This window comes from Emericellopsis cladophorae (assembly GCF_022114955.1).
Source record: "Emericellopsis cladophorae strain MUM 19.33 chromosome Unknown NODE_33_length_250951_cov_121_911845, whole genome shotgun sequence".
Lineage (NCBI taxonomy): Eukaryota > Fungi > Ascomycota > Sordariomycetes > Hypocreales > Bionectriaceae > Emericellopsis > Emericellopsis cladophorae.
The window spans coordinates 6,133-33,262 of NW_026250958.1; the positions used below are offsets into that span (position 1 = coordinate 6,133).

Consider the following 27,130-nt stretch of genomic DNA (forward strand, 5'->3'; position numbering starts at 1 on the left):
GCGGCTGCAAGGCAACACCCTGCCACCTGGACAAATGGCATGCTGCATGATGCGGATCCTTGCTTATGCTTGTTCTCGAAGTGTCAATATCAATACGAGACGCCCGATTGCGCGCGAGGGGCCGCCACGTCAAGATGGAGGGCAGCGATGGCTCATCTGGGTGGTCAGCTGGACAAGGAGCTGGCGATGTCGACAATGGTTGTTCAGCCCTACCAGAGTCCACGGCGAAACATGACGAGACTTGATCAGGGCACTGTGCCACTGTCGCGGTCGACTTGTGTGGTAGCAATCAATGGAAACTTTGCTGGAAGAATGGCCAACGCTCTCCGTACAGGCTCGCGGAGTGGAGTCCCACTTTCGTTCATCGAGTCGGGCCGCAGGCAGCCTTGAGATCTTGAGTGCGGAAAGGCGGAGGATTTTTCGGAAGGTACCACCGACTGGAATGGCTCGGCCATTGGAAGGTACCAGGGCAGGAGGTGCTGCCTGAAGCGACTTGCGGCGAGTCCAGCAGTGATATCCCAGTGCTTGTATCCGTAGGCGAGGGCAGACTTGGAGATGTGCAGAACTTTAAGCGAAGATAGGGTTGGTTGCAAGACAGACTGGAATTGGTGGTGAGTTGATGTCAAGCTGTACCTTATGTGGGGGCTCAATACAGAACGACTTCACTCACACAAACACAACCAGGTACGTATCTCACACCGACTCCAATCCTGGTTCGTATCACCACTGGTCATCCATCGCTCCAGCCCCCATCATGAAGTCGCGATAGCATCCGCCCACACCATACCATGACCGATCTGCGGCGCATCCTCCCAACCTTCCCCACAGCATCATTCGCCGCCCTGCTTCCGACGGTGGAGCAGCATGCCATCACAACGACCGACCTTCTCACATCACATCCCGCGGATATCGCCAAGCAGACGCAACTGCCCATTCTCGACCTCAAGCGTCTCATAGCGACCATCCAGGCCTCCCTCTCCAATGATCTCAAACCGACAGTCTTCCCAGAAGAGCAAGGCAACAGTCTAGCATGTATCAGCACACTTGATCCGGATCTCGACGCCGCCTTGGGCGGCGGCGTACCAACCGGCCGTATCACCGAATTCGCAGGGGAATCAGGTGCAGGCAAGACGCAATTCCTCCTCTCGCTCTGCCTCGCCGTGCAACTACCAGCGCCCTACGGCCTCGCGCGCCAGGCGCTCTACATATCCACCGAATCTGGCCTCTCAACCTCCCGTCTGTCTCAGATTCTCCGCGCCAACCCCATCATCAACCAGCGGATTGACTATGTGGATCGGCCCTCGCTGGACAACATCCTAAGCGCCTCTCTGCCCGACCTCGAATCGCAGGACCACATCCTCAACTACCAGGTCCCTGTGCTCCTGGAGCGGCACAATGTCGGCTTGATCATCCTTGATAGCGTCGCTGCGAACTACCGGGCCGAGTTCGAAAGGGAAGGCTCAAGTCGCGGCTCTAACATGGCGGCGCGCAGCAACGACCTCATCAAACTCGGGGCTCTTCTCCGGGACTGGGCAAGACGACATGATCTCGCCGTTGTGGCCGCGAACCAGGTCGCCGACCGATTTGCCCCCGTAGGCTCTACGCCTCGCTGGTCGCAGCATCAGGGCGCCACGCAGGAAACACCACTCGCCTCGAGGAGTAATGCTCCCAAGGGTAGTATGCCCAGCACGCCCACCTCGTCGCTGCCTTTCTCCATGCCCAACGAGGAGACACCTGCACCGCCGGCGTTGGCGCTGGATCACCAGCAACGGTGGTTTACCGGCTGGGGTGACGATCCGCTGGCGACATATGCGCTGAAGACGCCAAGCCTGGGTCTTGTCTGGTCAACACAGATCGCCATGCGGATAGCCCTGTTCAAGAGGCCGGTGTATGGTGTGCCACATCGCACAGCAGCGCCCATCATGGCGGACGACGAGTTTGCGGATGGCGAGACGGGCAGCACGCTCAAGGTATGGAGGCGTTGGATGAAAGTCGTCTTCGCGCCGCACGTGCAGTCTTCAGGTCAGGGATTGCAGGGAGCGACGGAGTTTGAAATCACCCTTGGCGGACTCAAGGCTGTGATCAAGAACAAGGAGGAGGAGCAGACAAGCGGGGATGAAAAAAACGAAGAATAGCAGGAAAAAAGAAGTCACGGCCTGAGAGATGTATAATGTGTACATTAATTTTTCTATCGATGCAGTTTGCTATGCCTACTTTGGATGCGGAAACTCGTCTTCCATCTGTAGTCGTACACCGACGTTCATACTGATCAGCTCCTGCACGAGTAGTTTGGCCGCATACGGCATCTTCATCTTAGTCACCTCCTTTGTGCTCTTGCAGGTGTGGCAGTAGCCCTTGTATCCGAACAGTCCGCACTGCTGGCAAATGTCAATCTCCGTGCCGTCAGAGCTGATCATGAGTCGCTCGAGCAGCAGCTGCGAGGCACCGTACGCAATGAGACAGTCACGCTCCATCTCTCCCAGACGCAGACCACCGTCACGCGAACGACCTTCGGTTGGTTGACGCGTCAGGATCGCGCGCGGACCGCGGGAACGCGAGTGCATCTTGTCCTGCACCATGTGCTTCAGGCGCTGATAGTAGATGGGCCCGTTGAAGATGTAGGCCTCCAGCGGTTCACCCGTGATACCAGAGGTGAAGTAGTCCTTGCCCTCCCAGGAGAAACCATGGTCCAGCATGACCTGGCTGACTTGCTCCACTGGATGAGACCGGAACGCGTCCCCGAAACCGTAGTCCTTGCGGCCGTCCAGGACGGATGCTTTGCCTGTGAGACACTCTAGCAGCTTCCCGACCGTCATTCGCGATGGGAAACCGTGGGGGTTCATGATAATGTCCGGGCATAGACCATTATCCGCAAATGGCATGTCCTCCTGCTCGACAATGATACCCACCACACCTTTCTGTCCGTGGCGCGAGGAGAACTTGTCGCCCAGTTCTGGTCGACGGGTCTGGCGTGTCTGCACCTTGATGACAGTCGTCTCCCTCTCTGTTCGTGAAATCATCACCTTGTCGATAAAGGCCGGATCGGGAATGCGGTACGATACAGACGAGTCGCGGAACTCGCTCGGCCCTCTATCCATGCCAATACCCGTCGTGGTCTGGTCGAGGGGTGTCCTCTTTTTGACCATTGCCTCGCCGGCCTTGACCCGGTACCCGACGGTGGCGAGACCGTCGTTATCGAGAATCTCGTCCTTGGGCACGCGTCGCCGCACATCACCGTCCATCTCGTCCTCGGGATGCGTCATCTCCTCTCTCCTGCCGTTGGGGTATTTCTGCAGCTCGGCCGTGTACTTGCGGAACACCTGGCAGCGGCCGAAGCCCCTGTCGATGGACGCCTTGTTCAGCACCAGGGCATCCTCAATATCGTATCCGGAGTATGACATGACAACGACGGTAGCATTCTGACCTGCGGGCAGCTTATCGTAATGAATGAGCTGGATGGTTTTGCTGATGACCATTGGCCTCTGTGGATACACCAGTGTGTACAAGAGGGTATCAATTCTGTTGAACTGATTATATGCGATCGCTCCAATGGCTTGCTTACCCATGGCGCATTGATATGTGTTACGGGGGGACTGGTTGTGGTGAGGGAAGGGAATGAGACCGGCCACAGCTCCAAGAATCGTGAATGGTTCGATCTCCAGATGTGTCGTGCTTTGCGTGATCTGATCTTCGTAAATCGTGATAAGGGCGTCGTTCTCTTCGTTGACATCGAGGTATTCGACGATACCATGCGTCAAAAAGTCGTCAAACGTGGCCTTGCCCATGTGCAACAGCTTTAAATGCTCAGGCTTCAGCTTCTGCTGGCCATTCTTGACAATGATGTAGGGGCGGCAGATACGGCCCTCGTCCGTGGCAATGTGTACAGCGTTGAAATGGGTGTTGATGTTGATACTGACAAAAGGTGACATCCAGCCTCTCCGTCGCATGGTTCGGAACCTGTTGGCAAACCGTTTGGGGTATCGCGTCAGGGCAAACGGTGTACCGTTGACGTGAATGATGAAGCTCCCTTCGCGATGCATCTCAGCACCGGAAAAGTTCCTGATGGGTTCCACGCCAGGGTCGAGTGTGAAGATCCATCTCTTCACAGGCCCCTCTTCCACGTTGGTGGTGATGTGCGTCATCAAGGCCAAGTTTTTGACGAGACCACAGGCTTCACCTTCAGGAGTATCGGACGGGCACAGCATACCCCATTGTGATGGCTGTAAAGCACGAGGACCACTGACTTTTCGCGTCTTCTCGAACTGACTGCTGATACGGGTCATCATGCCCAGAGCACTGATGTAACTGAGTCGACTGAGAACGTGCGTGACACCAGCACGGTTCATGTTGAAACGTTTGACATTCCAGTTTCCGGTCTGGATAGCGCGGTTGATCCCCATGCCGATGTTGTTGGCATGGTTGCTGATCATGTGGACAGCATCCAACGGTACCGCGCGGTTGTTCTTCTTAAGGAACTTGTCGATGGACATCTTCACTTCCACGGTGAAGCGCTTGAACAGATCCTCGAAAAGAAGTGACAGGAGCTGTCCAGCCAGTTCGAGACGCTTGTTGCCCACAAAATCGCGGTCATCGACCAACTTGGGGTCGTGCGCGGCGACCAGGACCCTCCTGGTCATCATGGCAACATAGATGGCCTTGGGGTAGAAGTCCAAGCCCTCAATAGGTACATGGGCGATGACCAGGTTTGCCAGGGCGTCGAGTCCCTCCTCGACGTTATTCCTTCGAACCTGGGGTCCGAACTGTGCCTTCTTTGATCCCATCTTGACCCTCGCCCCAATGTACTCAAGAGCTTGATGCTGGGTGAATACCTGCGCTTTGGTAGCTTCGTCAAAGTTGATGAGGAACTCGTCCTGGTATCGACCGTCAGAGCCCGCGACCAGCTGCATGATCTCGAGATCCGACAGCCCTCCCAGTGCTTTGAGCACAATGACAATGGGGATGCCCTCCACCAAGACGTTGTGTGTCAGGGAAATCTTGTCCTTCTTTTGTGTGACGTATGTTTTCGACTTTCGCTCGTGGGTCGAACTGGTGACGGACGCGGAAATGATATTGTTCTTCTCATCTGCTTCCACAATGACACGATTCTTGCTCAACTGCTCTTGGATCAAAATGACCTTTTCGGTTCCACCAATGATGAAGTAGCCGCCAGGGTCAAGCGGGCACTCGTTCATCTGCTCCATCGTGTCGTTGTTCGCGCCACTGAGTCGGCACTTGGAACTGCGAAGCATAACGGGCATACGCCCAAGCGGTACGTTTCTCCTGATGATCTTCTGCTTATCACGAATGTATACAACATCGACCAGGATCGGGGCCGCGTAGGTCATGTCTCGGAGGCGGCACTCCATGGGGGAGACTGGGCGGGTGGTCTTGCCCTCATTGTGGTCTTGTCTGCGAGGGCGATCGACGCGAATGTCGGTAAACTCCAACCAAAAATTGCTGTCGACATCGCTGCGGATCGTGCGGTTAGCGCGCACGATTTCCTTGATCTCCTGCTCCACGAAAAAGTTATACGAGTCAATGTGCCTGCTCTGCGTTAGCATCGCATCGCTCGTGGGAGGACACCCTGGTAAATAGCGTACTGCTTCACGAGACCTGCACACCGTTGTTAGCTCAAGTCGCTCGGAGGGAAGAAGTCGAGGAGGTGCGTTTACCCTTGACTTTCAAGAACGCCGGGAGCAGCTGGAATTTGTCATCCTTGGTAGAAATGGGATCGTTCAACTTCTTGCCGTTGTAGAAGGGCTCCAGAAGGGCCTCGAAGCCGTCGTCTACCAAGGGCATCGTAATGGCTACCGTCTACGATACATGGGTTGTGTATTTTGTGTACGAACACGGGATCGGAATGCGACGAGATCGGTTTGTTCGTGATGGTTGGAAAAAGTTGTGCCCCGCGGAATCTTTGGAGTTTGTTGGAGTCACGGCCAAGTCCATCCGTCGCGTCCGTCTAGTGGCGCCGCCAACGGGCAGGTCGGGGACGAGGTGGGCCTTGCTTACCCTGTAGAGCAGCGCGACTATTGAGATCACACAAAATGTTGTGTAAGTTTAGAGTTGCGGGATCTTTCATGTTTTTGGAAGTGTCGTTAAGGTGCATATCTACTTTCAGTGCACAACTACTACAGAGTATGGCGGGGGGGGATACCTATTTGTCAGACATGCTTTGGTCCCCTGAAAACACATACACATTCCCTTACCAGTCATCAACTTGAACTAACACTACTCAAGTGGAGTGCCACAGTTTGGGGAGCCTCTGTCATTCTGCTGCATATGCTGCCATGAACGGATATATCTCGACAACATCGCTGCCACAACTCCAATTTTTCAAGTCACGGATGTAAGCCTCGAAATTCAGGTTCATACGCAGTTCACCAGCAGACTCCTCCACCGCATCGACACTAGAGTAAGGCCAATCGACAAAGGTAGTGGTGCCTACGAGCTCCTCGAATTTCTCAAACACACTCCTGCTCTCCTTTGAATGAGTGCATCGCGCGCATCAGGGTATGAGATAATGTCGATCCACACCGGATGAGGTACTGTTCTTTGCAGCTCTATTGGCTTTAGATAGTCTGGCATCTGATTGTACGACTGCTCTGTCTGACAGACAAGCCAGTGAATATAATAGGCAAGCTTATACATGATAATTGTGCGCTTGACGAGAGGAGTTGGCAAGTCAGTAGATACGCCAACTGCATCCGCCGCAGTAACGCGTTGGGATCTGGAAGCAACATCGTCGGCATCCTCATTGAGCAGCGAAGATATACATGGGAAACGTCCCTTGGCTGGCTTGTCGACCTTGGCGGCGATATGTCGAAGCCGTGAACGAAAATCCCTGGTTTTTTTGATGACTGTCTCGTCAAGTCTGTTTGTTGGCTCAATATGCTCAGGCAACCTCTGCCATACTGGTCGGGGTTTACGCGGGAGGGAGACACCCATCTGTTCATCCCGGACTGGAGGCCCTTGTTTCACGGGAACACCGAAGAGGTCGCGGTCAAGGAAGTCAAAGTCTTGAGACGCCGTGAAGAGATCCGCCGTAATTCCGTAGCCAAGGTTGCATGACAGAAAACGGGGGTTGCGGGCTTGAGAGTTTGCTGCTGACACACTGCAGGAACTAGATGTTGAGTGTGCATGGCCCAGTCGACTGGGCGAATCTGTGTCCGGTTGAGAGGGACGTGCCTCGGATACTGAACGTGAGGATTCTTGACTCTGCTCTGGCGTGCTGAGGATGGGCTCCAGATCATCGTCTCCAATGACTTTCTCGTCTCGCTCATCGACTAGTACAACCTCGTACTTTCGCAACCGGTCGCGACACAGCGCCTTTTCGTATTCCAATTGAGAGACCCTGTCTTCTAGGCGCCCTGTGTACGCCTTATTCTTGGCCCGGTGCTGTCTTTGGTTGGAACGATCGATTTCTCGTTTCCTCTGGAGTTGTGCCGGGGTGAGGTTGGCCACTCGCCGACGTTCTTGTTTGCTGTGCATTGCGTTTATTTTCGATGCAGCTGGAATCACGAGCAATAATATATTCAGTGAAAGTGAGATAAGCTGTTCTCGTCATGGCCGAACAGGGACAAGACATCGACAGGCAAAAGTTATCGATGTTGTGAGGGTCTGGTCTTGTGATTGGAGACATGAAGTTGGGCTCTGGACAACGGCCAGGAACTGAGGAAGCCTCGATGTCCCCCATCACAGTGACCGTGCTCTTCCTGTTAGCCTTTAGCTTCCCGCCTTAACAAGGTCCAGAGCAGCTCATCGCGCCCACTTGCGTATATCTACACATATGAGCACAGCAGTACTTATGTTTCCGCGGCGCGTTGGCTACTGACACTTGATACTAGTGCCAAAATGCCCGAGCCTCTGCGATCTCTCCCCGCGTATCCGGTACTCTGCGATGCGCTAATGTTGCCGCCAGTCAATGTCATGCTGATGTGGGGCAGCGCCGGAAGCTCTGATTTACTGCGTACGTACCTACACAGTTGTCCACCACCTTGTTTGCAGTGATGAAACATGAACGTATAGACACCATGTAGAGCATCGCTGCAGATCAGCTACATACGTCTCAGATCTTTTCGTTAGGGATTCTTCGCGATAGAGTGTTCTTAGTGCTATCTAATGTTGGCGTGCTGGACATTGCCGTTGCACAAAAGGCAGCTTATCATATGTACCACTAAGGAGTATATGCGTAATCGGAATATTAGACGTGACATGTGATTGATTGACTAGTATTATTTATTACCTGCCCAGTTTCGAGGTTGCGATTCCGCACCGACGCCAGTTTTGGCCATTCGTACGACAACCGCTCCTCACATCACCACATGCATACGTCCAGCGATTCTCTAGTACGATAGCACCCAAAAATATCTCCGTTGCTCAAGAAAGAACATGTCAGAATTGCATAGGTTACAGAGAGAATGCATCAAGGGAATGGGGAGAGCCATCTACCTCTAGGCTCTGGGTTTCCGACAACCCCAGCTTGACGGACTGTCCCGGCGGGAAGATTTTTAGTACATCTACGTAATTCGTCCTAAAAGAGTAATAGTGAGACCCCTAATCGTGAGCTTTCCTCACCGCCTCTTTGTCTACAGCTAGTGAATGGTTGCCTCTTATTTATGCAACCATTTGATTCACGAGTTTGGTCGAGAACGACTAATTATTAGAGGCAATTTTGGATAATATTGACACCTGAAATAAAAAAGTGCGGACTCATTGATCACCAGTGCCCCGCAAAAGCACGTAGGGTTGTGATCCTTATGCCACCTAGAGAATTCATCCTAGTATCTAGCAGAGCGCACGTAATTACGGTAGATACTCTGCCATTGGCCAAGGGTTGTTCATGTTTGGCGCCTCCAGTCCTCGATTTCACGTAGAGTGCTCATGTCGGGTTGTATCTGTAATCACTTTCCACGCCGGTTGACGGCATATTACATTAGTAGCTGAGGTAATTCTGGTCGTCTGGTGGCTGAAGCATGGGTGTACGCTACATTGATCCGGATGTCCCCAAGATCGCACCAACCACCGCCTGGCGACGACTACCGGCGGTCGCTTCAGGCGGCTTAAGCAAGCGCCCCAACAAGCCCGCTCGCGAATTTCCAGCCACGCCGGCGCGCCCTGGTCCCTTCCAACAAGGCCCGTTGAGGCGCTTCTGTCCTCTTGTTACAGCGTGCTGGTGGCCAATAGACTGACTCCAGGTCCGGTAGTGACTCGTCCCTGATTACCAGGCGCCAGCCATCATTTGAGGCAGGACCGACCCGAACAGACGTCTGGTCCAGTCGCCCGCCTGTACTCCATACGTAACTTGACCGCACATTCCCACCAAGAAACCTCACCCCGCCCCTCCGACGTCCACTCCTTAAATCTTTAGCCCTGGGCCCTGGATTGTACTTGTGGCCCTGGTCGACGCCCTCATCGTCCCCTCCTGTCCCCTCCTGTCCCCTCCTCCTCTTGAACTCTGATCTGTACCTTTCCGACTGTGTTACTTGCTGTATACCTTATTCTTTCTTCCTGCTTCTCGTAGTCCCTGTCAGACAGTTCTGTGCATACTAGTAGCGAGCGAGCCTCCTAGTTTTGGTGGACTGACCCCTGCGGCTGCAGTCAGCTCCTGCGGCGACGACGACTGGGTGTACTTTCTGGGATTTTAAACAAATTTCGCATCCTGCATCAAGACCTGAACCTACTTCCGAAACCGGGTTTCTACAGTGTAGAACATATCTCCAACCGCTTTGCAGACAGAAGCTCCGAGCTCCCGTCGTTGGGACCTGCAGAGATGGAAGAGTACGACTACCCTTGGCGAACCCGCCGTTCGCCTCGCGACGATTCGAACACCCCGAACTCCACATCGACCACCTCCTTTTCAAATGCCATGTCGCTCGTAACGCCGCCGCGAAACAACGACCGCTATCCTCAACAGCAGCAGCAGCAGCACTCGGCCCAGAGTCTGACTTCCGACTTGCGATCCAACTTGACCCGACGATTCACCACCGAGTCTGGCAACGTACCAACCATGTCGTCCATGAACCTCACGTCTCCCCAGCGAGGTCAAGGCCTCGGATCGACTCAGGCCAACCGAGATGCCCAGTACGCCGCGCAGCGTCAGAGCCAAATGTACACGAATGGGTTTCCCCGGGCCCAGCCTGCTCGCATCGATCACGACGACGTAGGTCCTCCTATCCGATATTCACATGCGCTCCCGCTTGGTGTCGCGGTCGCTTCGCTCTGTGCGCTGCCGCGCATCTTTTTGCTCCAGTGACTAACTCACGTCCGCAGTACGACGGCATGAGTAGACATGGCCAAACTAGTCAGGCTAGCCAGGTATGCATCCCTTTTTTTTCTCTCTTTCGCTTTATCTGAAAGGGTTCGCTGGGCTAGCCTCTACGGGACGATCCCTTGCAGATGCCGGCCACGCGGGAGCTGGAAGAATATGTCGTTGACAAGTCCAGATCGAACAAAGCCGAGCCGAACTCGAACGCATCCGGGCGCATCGGCGCAAATTCGAGCAAGAAATGGAGGCTCTCGAACAACGTCACCAGCAGGATCTCCTCCAAATGACCAGCCGCTACAATGTTGGGCACCAGTCCGAGCCCACAACACCTCCCGAGCACAATGCCAACAGCGGGTTCCCTTCCATGTGGTCACGTCCCGCCCGCATGTCCATGTCCAACATGACCTCGCCTCCTGGTTTCATGAATCGCCCTGGTCGATCTGGCTCCCACCTCATATCGCCTCCTTCGGGCATGGCGCAAGCTCGGGCCGGCTGGGACAGCGCTCTACCCTCCAGGTCGGTGCCAACGACGCGCAGGAACAGCGACGACGAAGAAAGGGATGAGAATATTCGCCAAGAGATGGCCAACCACCGAGGTTCTCACGCGTAAGTCAACCCGATGCGTCTTTGCGGTGTACCCTAGTTAGTGCCATGTTCTGCGCTTGAGCAAGAGCAGCGTGGATTTTCGTTCAAGAAGGGTTCGCGATGGTGTTTGTAGGCTTGAGAGAATATCGGCCCGCTCCGTCACTTCTCTCAAGCCTATCTTACACTACACACCTGCGCTTCGTCTCATTGATGCTACCCGTTCCCTGGCTGATTCCCTACGTTACCTTACATATGAGCTTCTCAGCCTGCACTTCCCTCTCCAGCCCTTCTACTTCTCACAAACTCCATCTCCTCTCATCACAAGCAGTCCTCGATTTTAGCACCTCTACACTGTCCCCTACAACTACTCCAAAGAACTTATTAACATGCCTTCCGACAATAGCCATCGATACTCAATGCCTGGTTCCCGACCTCGCAACGGCGCTCAGGACAACGCCGGCCTTGATACCGCGAATATCACTCGCTTCTTGTGGGATGACGAAGAAGGCGGCGGCAATTCGCACTACAACGCCAGTGACATGGGCTTTCCTACGCTCACCCGCACAGAGGATCAAATCGTAAGTTGGAAAACATTTGCAGTTCCAGTCGCGCATGGCGCACGTCTTCTTACCCCCGAGCCTTCTGTGGTCAGGTACCAGATGCAGCCGCACAGACCTACACAGACATGGGATGAAGAGAGGTCAGGGTGGATCAACTCGCTCGTGTCTTGCTGTTCGTTGCTCGGATCTCACCTCTGCGACGTTGAGCAAAATTCGTTGCGTCTGAACACACGTGGCTCTCTTTCCTCTCACCTCGTTCAACCTCGTTACCATTTGACCCCTATCCTCCGCAGAGTTTTCATTTTACCTCTTCTGTAATTTTCTGTTATCTGACTTTGCGCGTGTCATATCAGCTTTCTGCATCTTCGGCTGCGCTGGATCTTGCCCTCTCATCGTCGCCTAACCCTGAAACATCTTCGCACAACTGGAGCACTTCGATTAACCGTCATCGCCCACAGCAGAGCCTTTCGGCCCTAAACGGACCATCCTCTTCCACCTTGGGCACACTTGGTCACCGGCCTGCGTCGCTTCGTCAGTCTCTTGACTTGAACTACATTGCCGAAAACTCTGAGAACGCGCCTGGCAGCACCACGCCCACGCAAGCAAGCCACACCATGGCAGCTCCAAGACTCCAGAGCTCCTACTCTTCCAACGATGTACCAACCGTCAAGAGCCCGACAGGATCTACTTCCGGCAATGCTAACAATCACGCCCAGCAGCATTTCCACAACCACAATGCTAGTATCGGCCGCATTCCGACGGGCGTTCTCTCTTCCTCGCGAGGACACAGCCGCCAGCTCTCTCAAGAGACAAACACCAACGGTAACGCCGAGCAGCCGGCGAACACTTACCCGTCCATTCAGTCGACTCTGCACGCCAACGCGCCCGTCTTTGGACCTGGATCCGGAACTTCCCAAAACATGAATGGGCAGCAATTGCCTGCTACATCGCAGGGTCCTATGCATCCTGGCTTCCAGCCTTACTACCCCGTCAACCCGTACATGCCCGGCCTCAACGGCGTTAATGGCATGCCCGTCAACTACGGCGCTGCTCCAGCGAATGGCAACTACAACATCAACATGCTTACTGCTGGTATGCAGAACATGGGGATGAATGGCGCTATGAACGGGAACATGACCGGCATGGCTCCCATGTACCCTGGCCAAAACTTTGTTCCGCCTTACAATCCTATGCCCTACAACAATGGCAACACCAATGGTAATGCGAACAATGGCGGCAACGCCAACATGGGGCAGCAAGCTCTCCAGCAGCCCCGCGACAGCCAAGCGCGAGTGATGCAGAACCGCCGCCAGGCAGACAACGAAGGTAAGCTATAGATGGTGTCCGCTTCCAGCTTTAGTTGCTAATGGTCTACAGCTATGAGTCGTTACAGTGGCTTACCTCTAGAACACTTCCATGGACAAATCTACGAACTTTGCAAAGACCAGCATGGATGTCGCTACCTCCAAAAGAAGCTTGAGGAGCAAAACCCAGATGCGGTTCATATGATCTGGCTCGAGACGAACCAGCACGTCATCGAGCTAATGACCGACCCTTTTGGCAACTATCTGTGCCAGAAGCTTCTTGAATATTGCAACGACGAGGAGCGCACAATTCTGATCCAGAATGCTGCCCAAGATATGGTTCGCATTGCTTTGAACACGCATGGTACTCGAGCGCTGCAGAAGATGATTGAGTATGTTCAATCTCCTCAGCAGATTCAGGTCATCATTGAGGCGCTTCGTTTTCGTGTCGTCGAGCTTATTCAGGACCTGAATGGCAACCATGTCATCCAGAAATGCCTGAACAAGCTCAGCTCCCCCAACTCACAGTTCATTTTCGATGCTGTTGGCGGTAGCTGCGTCGAAGTCGGCACGCATCGCCACGGCTGCTGCGTCCTACAACGCTGCATTGACCACGCCTCTGGCGAGCAGAAGCTCTGGCTCATTCAACGCATCACGGAACACGCTCGGGTACTTGTTCAAGACCCATTCGGCAACTATGTCGTGCAGTACATAATCGACCTCGGCGAGCCTACCTTCACTGAGCCTATCGTCGCCACATTCCAGGGTTGTGTAAGCCAGCTGTCCCGACACAAGTTCAGCTCCAATGTCATGGAGAAGTGCTTGCGTTGTGCCCTGCCCCCGTCCAAGGACATGATTGTCGAGGAGATGATCAGTGCTCAGGAGATTGAGCGCCTCATTCGCGACTCCTACGCAAATTACGTCGTCCAGACCGCGCTTGAGTACGCAACGCCATCGCAAAAGCACCGCTTGGTGGAGGCCATTCGCCCAGTATTGCCCTCTATCCGCAACACGCCATACGGACGTCGCATCCAGGCCAAGATATCCACTTACGATGGCCGCGGCAGCGTGACTGCCTCTGGCCAAGCTACACCGGCAGATAACACGCAGGGCCAGATTCCTCTCCGCCCCGCCCACCAAGCTCGAGGCCCGGCCGTAAATGGAGGATCTGGTCACTCCTCCCAGACTGGAAGCCAGGTTCTCGAACAGGCCTTGAACGCCTACCAGAACTCAGGTGCCCAGCAATCTCCTGCCAATGGCCATGGCAGCAACAACAACAATATCAACAACAACCAGGGTCACATGAACGGCAATGTGACGCAGCCTCCCTCGGGCCAGCAAGGTCAGCAGGGTAACGGGGGTCCGTGGATGTAAAGTGCGCTGCCGTATCCTACCGACATTGGTATGATCACTGTACAACAACAAAATCTCATTCGTTCTGTCATGGGTGGCTGGTTTTGACGCAGCACGATAACGACACCAAGACGATCTTACGAATTTCCTTGCTGTACACTTGCATCGAACCTTCGGCCACTGCGACTGTGGGCCGTACTAGCACGAACACTTTCCTTTGTTTCCGCGCATTTCATCGCATCGCCTGGTATTTCGTCATGGACGGGAGTTTTTTTTTTTTTTTACAAAAGGTGCCCTCAATCGTGTTGGCGCTCACGCGTTAATGATTCAGGCTGATGATGTCGACGGCGATGCAGTCTGTCTCATAGACGCACTGAACGCTGACGTGTACCTGTACTTCTCACGGGCACGTTCATTTTTCACGGCATAGACATGGGGAACGAGGAGGGTTTCTTTGCTATTTTGTCACATTGATGTTTACGCGTCCTTTTCTTCACTTTCCGGCAGTTGGCTGGGTTTGACAGCGGGCTATCGGGAACATTGGAATTACCAATGAGGACTTGCGAAGCTGCGACACAGTCAATTGCCATTTTCTGTATTTAGAAGTTCTATAGTTGACGCAATGGGATCTTGGTCACGTTAAGATAATTGGTCTCAACGTGATGCTTACTGGTCGAGTCGTGCGATTGGACGTCACCAACAGCTAACCACCCGACAAGCGTTGATGCGACAGATGGTTTTACCTCGGACAGCACAAGAGAACTGGGCAAGACTAGTCACTGGTCACATGGCACGGCACACAAGCTTGAAGTATGTTGAGACGTGTTGATCGATTCATCTCCGAGGATATTGTTCATTCCCATTTTTCCATGCTATGTAACGCAGCATCCGGCTCGTCCAAGCCCAAACCCAGCGAACACCATTCCATTGATCATGACCCCTGACCCGAAAACGACAGTCGTAACAAGGGTAGACAGCCCGCCAACCCACTGGCAAGCCACCTGCCGCAGCACACGAGCGACTGCGCGTTTACCGGTAGCGCCACAGGGAGAGGGTGTTCTGGCGCTTCCAGGTCTTGCGGCGACCGGCCTTGGTGTTGTTGTAGCGGTGGCCCTTGTTGAGACCACGGGACTTCTTGCCGGTAGCGGTGAGACCACGGGCCTCGCGGTGCTTGTGGACGGGGTTGACGATCCAGTTGATGCGGGGATCGATGCGGATGGCCTTGTGCTGGGGGTCGACGAGGATGACCTCGTAGTACTTGTAGGTGGAGTCCTGGTTAACCCAGTACGAGTTGAGGACGCGCAAGTTGGCGCAGCGGCGGCCGACACGCTCCTCGGCGGTGGCCTTGAGAGAGCGCTGGTACTTGAGCTGGTTGATACCCTGATTAGTGGGCTTGCCTTGGGGGAGGTCAGTCTTTGCTCTGTGAGGGGAAGCGGCTGGGGATACTACTGACCGTAGGTGGCACCCTTGGGAGCGGGCCTCTTGCGGCCACCACGGCGGACACGCACGCGGTAGATAACGTATCCCTGCTTGGCCTTGTAGCCGAGACGGCGGGCCTTGTCGGGGCGCGAGGGACGCGAAGCGCGGTGGATGACGTTCAACTGGCGGAGCTATATTGATGCACTCTCAGCAAATGTTCAACGAGTGTATAGCAAGGACGAGGGCGTTGTGATGGGTGTCTGCCAACTACAACGATGTGTGTATCTTTCTCTCAGTCAATGTCCTGATCTTGAAGGGTGCGTGTGTCCCTGCTGTTTGCAACAGCGAGCACAGCCATTCCAACAGTGTTCTGGGTGCAAGACTTGCGAGATCGATTCGATGTAATCGGTTCGTCCCATCGGCCACTCGTCCACAGCGTATTGAATTTCGGGTTTATCGTACCTCCCAGCAGCGGACACGGAGGAGGAACTGCATCACATCCGACTGCTTCTTCTTCTGAAGCTCCTCGACATACTTGAGGGCACCCATTTTGGCTGCAACAAAGAGATAAAAGTCAGCAACGAGATTCCCCTTGCTTCAATTAATTGAGTCGGGTCGGTTCGTCGACGTACCGGTTGGAGGGCTGTTCCTTGGGGGTTAGTAGGAAAAACGTGAGGTGGAAAGGATAATGAAGCGGGAAAAGAGGGCGACGAGAGTTTCGAAAATTTGGGTGGGATTTGCCCGTGTCGGCGGTGAGTGCGAAATGCGTGGGTTTGTGGGCAAATTGGATGCGCTAGTGTCAAATCAGGATAAGCGGCCCTAGGACGTGCCCCGCCTGGGAGAAATCTGAAGCCCTGGCCCAGATGAGTGAGTGATGAGTCAGCACAGTCTCACCGAGCGAACGACTGCCTCCCGCCTGCTGCACCATCTGCGGATCCAGGCCTGTACGTTGACTCAACGTTCTATGTAATTGCGTCGTTGAGTACCTTTTAGTGAAAATGCTCTTCCAATCCCGCGATCCCCGGGCTTCAGTGCCAAAGGCAGACCTAGGCCCTAGTACGTGACAAGCTCATGAAAGCGATTATTCTTTCGTCTTCAGCACCCCAGCAAAAGCCTTGAGCATGCCCTGCGCCATTCTTCCCCACGTAGTTTCCGTAGTGGTCGGCCTCACCGCACCGTACAACTCCCATGCCACTGTTTCGACCTCGTCCGCTTCCTCGGCCAGCTTTGGAACGCCAGCCTTGCCACCAGGCACGATCATACTGTGAATCAACTGTTCCGCCATGGTCAAGGCGTTCTTGTTGAAGCTCTGGAGGTCCCGACAATCCGTCTTCCAGCGCATCCATTCTGGCTTAGAAACTCCCGATGAGTTGCCAGCGTCTTCTGCATAGAGCTTGATTGTACGACGCATCTCTTTCATCAGTCTGGCAGATAGCTCTGCAGTCAGGTTGCGGCCATCGTCCTCGGACTGCTTGGTAGCGTACCCGTGGGCCATGACGGGCGCAATGTCCGTCGGGAGTTTCAGGAGCAGGGCCTTTGCGATGTTGGGATCTGATCTGGACAATCTGGTTAGCCTCAAGTGTAGTCTAGGATGATCATCGCACCTCTTCTCCTCATGCTTCGTCCCAATGAATACGCAGAGCTCATTGGAGCGGCCTCGCAAGTACCTTTTTGCCTCCTCACCATAATTCTTGTCGTTGGATCTTGGCGGGTCAACAGATCGCCTACGGTGTGGTCGTTAGGTAAACCTCGACTGGAAATTGACTGCCATGTAGACGTACTTGGCCGTGGTGATGCGTTCATTGCCGGCTCCGCAGGCAGACTTGCCTTTGCCTTTAGCTTGTCTCCTGGGAGCTGAACGAGGTTTCTTGTATGCGGTCTTGGGATTGTAGTTTTGACTGAGCTCATCGTCTAACCTCATCGTTAGTAAAGCCAGGAGAGCGAGGAGTGGTGTCTCGCCGTCGGTCGACTTGCTTTTTGTAGGCATATTGAACAGTGACCACTGGGGACGAGCTGGGCCAGGAACGAGGGTCAGAGATGCTTGATGTGCCAAGGGTTTCGAGCGTTGTTCAATTGTTCAGATTTCTAACGATGGTCGCGAGCAGATTGCCTTAGGTGGCTTCCCGACATTGGGGAACAGTCTGATTCTCGCAGTCGGGGAAGGAACGACGCGGCACATATTCTACGTGCCCTGTCCGACCAGTCGTACCTGGCTTATGGAGCGAACAGCAGTAAATGGCAGGTACTGGCACAGGCATGGGGGCTCGTGTTTAGGAAAGTTGTAAGTAGTACTGATCATTCGAAAAACTCGAAGAGTGTCACATGGAAGTGAATTGCACCGCCCAACAGCTGTGAGTCGTGATCTTTCATTCAATCTTCCTTTTCCTATCTTGTCCGTTCTAAATTACCTCAAGCAGAAAACACCGGTAGAAACATTTGGAAGAAATAGCGCGATTCCGACCCCCTTTCCAGTGTCGTAGCAAAAATAAATTCCTCATGTAGAAAGAAAGCAGGTCTTTGTTCGTACAATGAGTAGTAGTCCCCAGTACCCCAAAGCAAAAGATTGCCCTTCTGGCATACTTGTGTGCGTGTGTCGAATATTAGATAACAGCCGTAAAGCGTAAATCGCATCTCACTTGTCTATAATTTCTCGGTCGATAACATGCGTCTGAGCGATAGCAAAACCCGTGCTGGGAGTCGCCCCCGTCCTTTCTTCTTTACAAATCAAGGAAGAAAACCCTTGGTGCAGAAAAGCAATGAACAATAGTGTAAATGGAGATAAGCTGGAACGATCGATAGCCGCATAGGCGTCAATCGTAAGAAGAAGAAAAGGAGGAGTCATGATGCTGGCTCGCGAATGAATGTGGTGGTATAGCGTGGAATCTTCATCGCCATGCAGTAACGAATGAGCGCCGCAAAAGGCCAGAAGAATGGCGTGAGTGGTGCCAGGGTAAAGCGAGTAACATGAACTAATGGGAGTTGAGCGAAAGTCCTTGGAATGAGGCGCTCCAATCGTTCTGTTGGCCCATTGGCGATAATGGTGACATGGCCTGTGAGTGTGGATTGGGACTTGTACCAGTCTGGGGAGAAGCAAAGCGATTCCGTGAAGCCTGGAAGTCGCCAAAGTGTTGAAAGTTGGCGCCGGAGTAGTTGTCCATCACCCCGGGAGACGTAGCTTGGCCATAAGCGGCGTTTGTACGGGCATTGCCAAAGGCACCTCCTTGGGGGTAACCGTAATTGGTCGAAGGATACCCTTGATAGCTCTGTCCATTCGCCCTATCGTTCCCATACTGCTGATTGAGTCCTGGACGGAACCCACGGGGAGCCGGAGACCCTTGACTGTTGATCGATGTTGGCGTGGCACCCATCGACTCCTGGTTCTGCTGTGGCTGTGGCTGCAGCTGAGCCGATGCCGCTTGTGGCTGTTGCTGACCTTGTCGGCGGTCATTGTGACCAGAGGATCGGCCAGCGCCAACGGCACCGGGTCCTACGCCGCTAGGCGCTTGAATGCCTAGGGTGGGACTGGCGAACGACGCTGGGTTGATGGCGGACATCCAGATACGCGTCTTGTAGATCTTGAACAAGTCGGTGACCAGAGAATTGAAGTTGATGTAAGCATCAGCAAAGTAGTAAAAAGTCAGCTTCTTCCAGTCCCTAGGATCGTTAGCACAAATCTCTGCGATGCGCGACGCTTGACTCACATTTGGAACTCAGCATCCAGTATTTCCATTTGAAGTCCATGCTCCTTAACCTTGGTGTTGCAGACTCTTTTGGCCTTGGCCTCCTGGCCCTCTTTTTCGCGCAGAGAATGGACCTCATGGCTTTGCGCAAGTCGCTTGATAAGCTTGGGTCGGAGCTCGCCGGCGTTTGGCTCTTGCATGTGGTGCTGCGTGGCAGGTCCCATGCCACCCACGGCGCTGCCTTGCGTCGCGCCGGAGGAGGCAAGCATGCCAGGCCCAGATCCCTCCTGAGCGACCGCAGCTCCCTGAGAATACATCATGAGCCATTTATAATGCTCTTCGGCGTAATGCTCCTTCAGCTCTTTCGCAGTTTGCCAGTCGACATTGTCCTTTGCCACAGTACCCAAGTCCGTTCCGCGGTCAGCCTCCACAATGACGAGATCGCCAGGCTTCACCGTCAGCCCAGTACCTTCTTGGATATAGAAGACGTCAGCGCGTGCGCATTTGAACAAGACAACGTGCAGCAGCTGGTTCTGTCGCGGCTGGGCCATTCCGTAGGAGGTGCGTTGTGGTGATCCGGGCCGATTCTGCATGTGAGGTGAGGCGAAAGATGGCTGGTACGGGTTGCCATAGACCTGGGGCACATTGGCGCCCATCTGTGAAGTCATCGGACTAAATAGATCTGAAATCGATACGTTAGCGTCACCACGACCGGGATTCTCTGCTACGGTTGACGTACTTCCATTGCCTGTTTGCGCATACAGGCTACTGTCCTGCAGCGCGCCCATGTAATCCTGATATTGCTGCGCTTCGGCTCCGGCTCCTTCCATTGCGGAGGCGGTGTCCGCGATGGAACTGATGGAGCCATGACGAGTCGGCATGTTGGCAAAGGAGTGCCGCCGACTTTGCGATGCGTCAAGAAGAGGATATCCGGAAGTCGACCACAGCGCTTTCTTCAAGCTCGTGCTATCGGTTCTAGTAGAGGGAGAGCGTGCAGCGGCACCCCCGCCGTATTCACTCATACGTCGGGTCGCGGCGCTTCTGGCAAATGACTCGCCATTTTCAGTGTTGACTAGGTCGTATTCGTCGACTGCATAGTCTGATTCTTCCGGAACGGCCCCTTGCAACGGAACGCCATTGCCAAAGTACGAGGTCCCTGTCGAGGCACGAGGTCGAAGTCTGTTGTACTGTTGTTGCCGAAGCATGGCGTTCTCGCGGGTGAGCATCTCAATTGTCTTGGATTCGGCGCTCTGGTGGAATGAGCCTTGCATAGATTCGGGCGCGCTTTCTTCGTCGTCATCCTCCACCTCCTTGACCTTGCCGAGCATCGACCCATCGTTCGCCATCTCGCTGAGCATGCTAGGCCGAGAAGGGCGATGCTGAAGCGCCGGATGCCTCGCGCGGCCCAGAAGCGTGGATGAGCTCATCCCGGAGCTCGGAGGCGCATTCGCTTCGGACTCCATCTGGCCAACCGAGTAGGACTGGGATCGATACGTCTTGGGAGTGGGATGAAGCGGGATCGCAAAGGGGATCTGACCGTTGTTGCCGTCACGAGGATTGGGAGAGGTCTGGGTGTTTGCTGCGTCGGGCCCGAACATGGAATTGCTGGTTGCGCCTGGAGGTGCAAGGGAGGTTGGCGAGGGGAGAACCTCGCTCAATCGTGAGGGTTCCCTCCTATCGTTGTTCCAAATTGCACTTGTCCACGGAAACGCCGATCCTCCCACCGCGCGACCTAGTCCTGCTGAAGCTGAATGCACGCCCCAGGTGCCAGGCGCCGTCTCGCCCGATGGCGTTGTTGGGTGCGATGCGGTGGGCGACATGGAACCACTCGCAATCGACCCTTTGCGTGGTCGGGCAAATGGTGCGGATGTGTCGTTCAACCAGGAAGATCGGCGAGCGGGCTTTGCAGGCTGAGTCACAGGTTGCGTTGATTCGTGGCGATGATCGCCCTCATCGTCGGAGCTAGCGAGGGCTTCGGAATCTGGTGTCGAAGTTCGCACATTAACCTTGTCGCGCAGGTGGCTTGCGGTGGCCGGTGCTCCCGCGAGCGATCCCGGTCCAGTCCGCGGCGCTTGGCCGTTCTTCTGCGAGCTTGCGCTCATTGTCGCGCTCTGACCAAGGAGGGTGGTGTTGGAGTACGCAGCGCCCTGTGAGGGCATCCACCGAGTTGGTGGGGAAAGACGAGCGAGATGAGAGATTTCAGTCAGGCTGAACACGACACGTAAATGTTGTCCTCTTCAAATCAGATCGTGGCAGCGAAAGCCTGGGTTGAAGGGGTTCCGCAAGGCTTGAAGTGCCGAGAAGAGCTGCTTAGAATAGAGTTAGTCATCGATCTGTCCGAGTTGATAGATGGGGGAAAGCAGGGCTAGGTATGCGACATTGGAGGTCGCGAGTCGGAGAGCGAATGAGACAACGCCATGGCGTAGGTTGCAAGACGTGCGAAACTTCGAAAAGCATAGAACAAGCGCGTCCACGTGAAAGAAGCGTCCACGGAGAGTGAGAGTTTGCGCTCGCTCAACCGAGAAGGCTACTCATGAACCGGGATAAGGTCTGATGATGGAAAGCTAGATGAGGATTGCGGGGGTTGGTTGACACGGAGTAAATCTCCTAGACAAACAAGTTTGACTTACTGGACAACTGCGGGTGTCTGCCTGGCTTCTAGTCGTGGCAATTCAGATAGGATGGCGATTCAGTTTGGCGACAAGACGATCCTGATGTTTCCTGTGGCCGGAATGGTATCGTACAAGATCTGCGAGATCCGGACTCGAGAAGTTTCCTACCCAGAGAGGGCAAATTTGCGGGACGTTAAGGTTTGGTCGTACTTGCGCAGGCTCGTGCAGATCGACTGCGCGGTGACAATGAGAACGGTGCGCAGCCGGGGGGCGAGCAGCGAAGCCAGTGGATAGTATGAGATGCTGGCGTGTGTGTGTGAGATTGTGAGAGTGTAGGCGATTAGGCGGCTCGATCTGTCGAGAGTAGGCAGAGAATTGTACGAGAGGAATGAAAAGTCTAACTATGTGCGTTCTATTCCAGGGTTCCAAAGGCAAGATCCAAACAAAAAGAGGTCGAAGGAGAGAGCGCAGATGATGAGAGAGGAGAGTGGCAGGCCCAGGCGCGCACACGGTCGCGTGAGAGGGGAGGAGTTGCAAGTTGGGGATGGGTCGATGTGAGTTTGGAGCTTCCAGTCGACGGGACGCACGTTGAGTGCTTGCTGGTGTGGGCCCTTGCCCGTCGCTCAGCTGGGACTAAAACGGCAGACTCCAGACGGTGAGGGGGATGGACGGGGGGGACTGGATGGGAGACGCGCTGGTGCTGTTGCGTTGGGAATGGACTGGAACTGCGTGCAGACAGGCTTGTTGCAGTGATCGTGGCGGGTCCGGCTGGCGATCGTCCAACTGTGGCGGCGGCGGCGTCCTTGTAATAACTGTCGTCCTTGTCTGTAGCTGCACGCACACTGTTTGGCCCCGGAACGAGCCTGTTGTCGATCGCTTGATGGACTGCTGTTGTAGGCTGTGGAGTTATGTCTTGCTGCACCTGATGACCGCAGCGTGTCAATTGTGCATAGTACAGTATGGTCTGCGACAGGCACTGCAGTGGGCGTAAGCGAGCTCGGCGCGGCGCGGCAGCGCTTTAGGCTCAGGTGGTGAGAAGACGCTTCGTCGTCTCCAGTCGTTCCCTGAGCTCGGGCAATTTGGTCGCACCGCTCTATCAATCTTGTGTGATATTGATGCTCGCTTCTCGCTACTCTGGCTTTAGTTGGCGACTGAACTCGTGTGTGCCAGCTGACGGCAAAAAGGGGATTTCAGGCACCGGACGGCGGATGCAGGAGGGCGATGGCAAGCGACCTGTCGGAAAGCGGGGGGCCAAGGTCCAGTCGTCGTACGCTTTAGTCAGTTGTCGCAATAGGTACCTAAGGTACATGTACTCCGTATGCTCCGCGGAGAGCTTTCTATTTCAGGCTTCGTGAGTTCGTGGAGTGCGAAATTGTAGCTGCAGATGCCATGCAGGTAGGTAATTACAGCAACAGAAATACGTTTTGACTCGCAATGTCCCTGAAATGTCGTATTGCTCAAAAGCCCTGCTGCAGCAAGAGGATGCCGTGGATCTGTTCGGAACTGGTAGTATAATAGCTCAAAACAGGTGAACGACTGGAGCTGCCGGCAGCGGATCGAAGAGAGACAGGTATCGTACAGCACCAAGAGGTATGATGGTGGATAGTTACGCTAGTGGGCGCGGGAGTGAAGTGAAAACACAAAAGTATGGGGTAATAGAAGCAGGGGTCCGTGCCCAGAGACAGAGGGGTCTAGTTGAGGTCTCGACTGGAGTATGAGGTCTTGGCTGGGGCCTGCACAGGGAAGATGTGCAAGATACGTATCCGGCTCTGCGCTCTCCAAGACGTGGAAGAATACTCGATACTGCTGCAGAAGACTAGAGGACTATCGTTGTTCGCGACCGTGACTTGAGGGGGCTCCTTGCCTGCTTTGTAGATTTTACGCTCAGTGCCTTCCTGAGTCTGGCTAGGTCGATGGCGGGATCAACTTGACGATCCGGGTTAGTGTCCGGGGGCGACGGAAGGCCGGCAGTCAACAAATTGCGTGAAAAAGGGCGTAGGTGGACGAGCAAAAACGTCAGCAACACCTTTTCCATCTTCGATAAAGACGGCGAAACTGAAAATTAGCACGGTATGACAATGTTCTTGCTGTTGGCCTCAAGCAGTCCAGTCGACAGTCAGTTCGCAAAGATGTCTCGCCGGTGGTGTAGTTGCATTACAGGGCTGACTGGGCCCTAGCAGTGGCTGGGCGCCCCAGGCGGGCTCCATGGCGATCCAGACTGCAGCCAATCACTTAGCCTAATTAAGTGGAGAACTCCATGTAATTCGGCGAGTGAACTCGAGGGGCCTGCTGATGGATGCCCTGATGAATGGATTAGACTCTGACTGGCTTCACATGAAGGGCTTGAATTGTGCTTATTTGCGTAATTGCTCTTTTCTCATACCAGCCGAAGTGGGAGGACTACGCTTGTTCAGCCGACATTGTGCTGGCCACCATAGGTACTTCAGGCTACCAATTAAGTTCACTGGATGCGACAATCTCATGAATGATACTATTCGTACTAACAGTCTAGCTAACCCACGGTCACCAGAGTTGTAACCAAACAAGATCACGGTGAATAATGACAGTATCGAGTAATATACAAGGCTCAACAGGCCTAAGCCCTGCAGTTCCCCAACATTCCCCATCCTTTCTCCTGCCCGCACGCGGCTTGCATGTCCAAGTGCTTGAGTGGTCTCTCAGAGAAGACATCCCCAGCGTCGATCTCCTCGCTGCCTCACCGGTTTACACAATTAACCTTCAAGACACCCATTTCCATGCATAAAAGCCGCATTCGATACTGAATTACATGTGAAGCGGTGTCCGGTCTCGCCGTAGGCCTTGCATACTGCAAAAGGGTAGGATATGGCAAGACCACCAACTACCAATGGGATGTTCCAATACTAGAATGCGACCCTTTTTCTTCCTTCAGGTGGCTTATTACAAGTACTTGCATGCTTACTGACACAGATGACGCCTATTCTTCATTTGCACGCGGTCAAGACTCCATTTGCTCCTGCTTTATCGATCGGGTAGACATATCTGTCTGATAGCTTTCTCCAACGCAAACCACATTGTACATTGTAAACCTCCGATCTCCCCTCTTTGCGGGGTCCAAATTCTCATCCAAACTGTCGTCATCCCAGGTTAGCTCAAGACACACACGCCACACACCCTTGGGAACCCAACGTAGAGGGCCGATCTCATCTACTGGTTCTGACGACTGAACCCCTCTAATTCGGCTGGAGCAAAATCACGCGACAACCTTTTGCGCAACGCCATGATCCCCTTGCCGCCCACCATGTCGTCCTGAGCAGACTAATGAGCGATCGCCGTCACAGCCCCAAGCGTGCGACGGATCCTCGAGCTCCAGGTTGTGCCAATCGACTTCATTCTGGCCAATGATCAACGCATTATTGTGTCTCGGTTGCAACAACTACAACTCATCTGCCGGTCGACCCCGGATTCCTTTCACAGGCTCACTTAGACCAAGTGAGGCACAGCAGACGGGATGCATGGCCTGCATGGCCCATTGCATATCAACCCCTCCGAGCCACTGGTCAGGTGGTCTTTGTATCCCATCGGGTAGCTTCCACGAGCCTCCAGCGGCCGCTACTGGAATTAACGACCGGCGACCCACCACACTTCGCTCAGCCGTCGAGGATTGTTAATGAGTACTCGTGAGCTGCTTCATCCACCAGAATAAGTCATACGTGGACAGCTTCCCGTCAGTTCTGCTTACAATTGCCGTCTCGTTGTACGCTGAGGACTGCGCTGTGGCCGTACAACATTTACGTGCTCCGGTACCTGATTTGTGCCAAGTGGCACCACCATGACGATGAATGGCATCACTCCCACCAAGTCTCCCTTCACCAGGACCAAATAGTGCCATTAAGCTCCACAAGCTCTTAAACATGATTGTCTCTGGGGGGGTATCATTCTGTGTTAAGATCTCGGTCGAATTCTATGCTGGTGCCGCGCCTTTCTGCTGCTTGAGCTTCTCCTCAAATTTGGCAAACTCCTGCAGAGCCACCTCCTCTTCCTGGTCTAAGACCTGGTGGACGCCCTGCACCTCTTCAATCTGAAGATGCCGTCAGTTTCTGTAGCCAACATGGCAAAAGGGGATTGAGCTAGGGAGCGCTTACATAATGCATCAACATGCTTTCGATGCCATTCTTTAAGGTGACGGTACTCGAGTCGCATGTCCGGCAGGCACCGCGCAGTTTCAGGGCCACCATGCCATTCTCGAAACCACGGAACTCGATATCACCACCGTCCTCCTGGATGGCGGGCCTGATCCTTGTCTCTAGGAGCTCCTTAATCATGCCGACGACTTCACTGTCGTTCTCATTGTACGCCAGGCTGTCCTCCTCCGCGGCGGCATCCCCTTCCTTGCGCTCGGCCACGTTCACAATCGTCTCGCCACTCGTAATGGCCTCTGTGATCAGCGCAAATATTTCTGGTCGGACGTGCGCCCAATTTGCGTCCGCCGATTTGGTGACTGTGATAAAGTCGCTGCCGTAGAAGACGCTTGTGATGCCGTCAATGTTCATCAGCTTGGCCGCCAGGGGTGAAGGGTGAGGTGGCGAGATGGTTGCGCGGGGACTGAGGTACTCGATGAAAGGGGACGCAACGCTGCCATCGTCCGGGATAACGCGATGGTTGGGGAGGAATTTCAGAGCGTCGGGGTTCGGTGTCGACTCGGTCTGGATGAAGATAGTTCGTACACCAGAGGGAACGGCTCGAAGCGCTGGGGCGAGTTTCGTTGAGCGAAGAAGTGGTCTTGAAGATGGGAGACGGGGGTTGGTGCTCAGAGCGCGGATGGCTCGTGGTGCCGTGGTTCTGGTGACGGCGGCTGGCCGCACTGTTTGCGCCATGAGGCGCGCTGTGATTCTCTGTGGTGCCATGATCTATGCTTTTCGACAGATCTAAAATGTAGAAGGAAAGAGGAAAATTACAGGCAGTGAATTGAAGGTATGATCGTTGAAAGTTGACAGTGATCGGAATCGAGAACTTTCCTTCGGCTATAGTGAGCGATGATTTTTGCCCAGAAGGAGGCAATTACTAATGGCGGAACTATGATGCAACGCCGCCTTTCGGGACCCTGCAGACCAACCGAACCTTCAAAATATTTGTGATGCCACACCGTCTAGAGCTCAAGGCTTTGCGTCGTTCATCCAATTTTGATAACCAATCCTATTGGAGCTGACATGCACGCTCACAATGATTTCTCCAACAATACGAGTGCTGCGGTGCCAACTGCGATCGCTATTGTGTCGCAACCGCTTTTCGCGTGGTGGGTCTCTGTTTATGGTGTCACGTCACCGATATCAGGGTCTCCAGAAATTTTGTTCCAGCACCAGCATCACGA

The 27,130-nt window shown here is 54.1% G+C and overlaps 6 protein-coding genes across 6 annotated transcripts; 3 read left to right on the forward strand and 3 right to left on the reverse strand.

Annotated features, from left to right (window-relative positions):
• Window positions 1-788: 788 nt before the first annotated feature.
• Window positions 789-2,135, forward strand: J7T54_007219 (DNA repair protein-like protein; the record flags this gene model as incomplete). The annotated part of the gene is made up of 1 exon (XM_051507501.1): window positions 789-2,135. One exon carries the CDS (start codon window positions 789-791, stop codon window positions 2,133-2,135), a length of 1,347 nt encoding a protein of 448 aa, XP_051361226.1.
• Window positions 2,136-2,210: 75 nt separating this feature from the next.
• On the reverse strand, window positions 2,211-5,799 carry J7T54_007220 (uncharacterized protein; the record flags this gene model as incomplete). Its single annotated transcript, XM_051507502.1, has 3 exons — window positions 2,211-5,544; window positions 5,601-5,613; window positions 5,673-5,799. The coding sequence occupies 3 exons, from the start codon at window positions 5,797-5,799 to the stop codon at window positions 2,211-2,213; spliced, it is 3,474 nt and encodes a 1,157-aa protein (XP_051361227.1).
• Window positions 5,800-9,868: 4,069 nt separating this feature from the next.
• Window positions 9,869-10,877, forward strand: J7T54_007221 (uncharacterized protein; the record flags this gene model as incomplete). The annotated part of the gene is made up of 3 exons (XM_051507503.1): window positions 9,869-10,162; window positions 10,273-10,317; window positions 10,446-10,877. 3 exons carry the CDS (start codon window positions 9,869-9,871, stop codon window positions 10,875-10,877), a joined length of 771 nt encoding a protein of 256 aa, XP_051361228.1.
• Window positions 10,878-11,268: 391 nt separating this feature from the next.
• Window positions 11,269-14,090, forward strand: J7T54_007222 (Pumilio domain-containing protein-like protein; the record flags this gene model as incomplete). The annotated part of the gene is made up of 3 exons (XM_051507504.1): window positions 11,269-11,430; window positions 11,766-12,738; window positions 12,790-14,090. The coding sequence occupies 3 exons, from the start codon at window positions 11,269-11,271 to the stop codon at window positions 14,088-14,090; spliced, it is 2,436 nt and encodes an 811-aa protein (XP_051361229.1).
• Window positions 14,091-15,098: 1,008 nt separating this feature from the next.
• On the reverse strand, window positions 15,099-21,327 carry J7T54_007223 (uncharacterized protein; the record flags this gene model as incomplete). Its single annotated transcript, XM_051507506.1, has 9 exons — window positions 15,099-15,466; window positions 15,523-15,679; window positions 15,951-16,042; window positions 16,665-17,044; window positions 17,093-17,212; window positions 17,270-17,501; window positions 18,565-19,142; window positions 19,190-19,850; window positions 19,908-21,327. The coding sequence occupies 9 exons, from the start codon at window positions 21,325-21,327 to the stop codon at window positions 15,099-15,101; spliced, it is 4,008 nt and encodes a 1,335-aa protein (XP_051361230.1).
• A 4,396-nt stretch (window positions 21,328-25,723) lies between these two features.
• J7T54_007224 (uncharacterized protein) lies at window positions 25,724-26,666 on the reverse strand (the record flags this gene model as incomplete). Its single annotated transcript, XM_051507507.1, has 2 exons — window positions 25,724-25,840; window positions 25,905-26,666. 2 exons carry the CDS (start codon window positions 26,664-26,666, stop codon window positions 25,724-25,726), a joined length of 879 nt encoding a protein of 292 aa, XP_051361231.1.
• Between the last annotated feature and the right edge of the window lie 464 nt (window positions 26,667-27,130).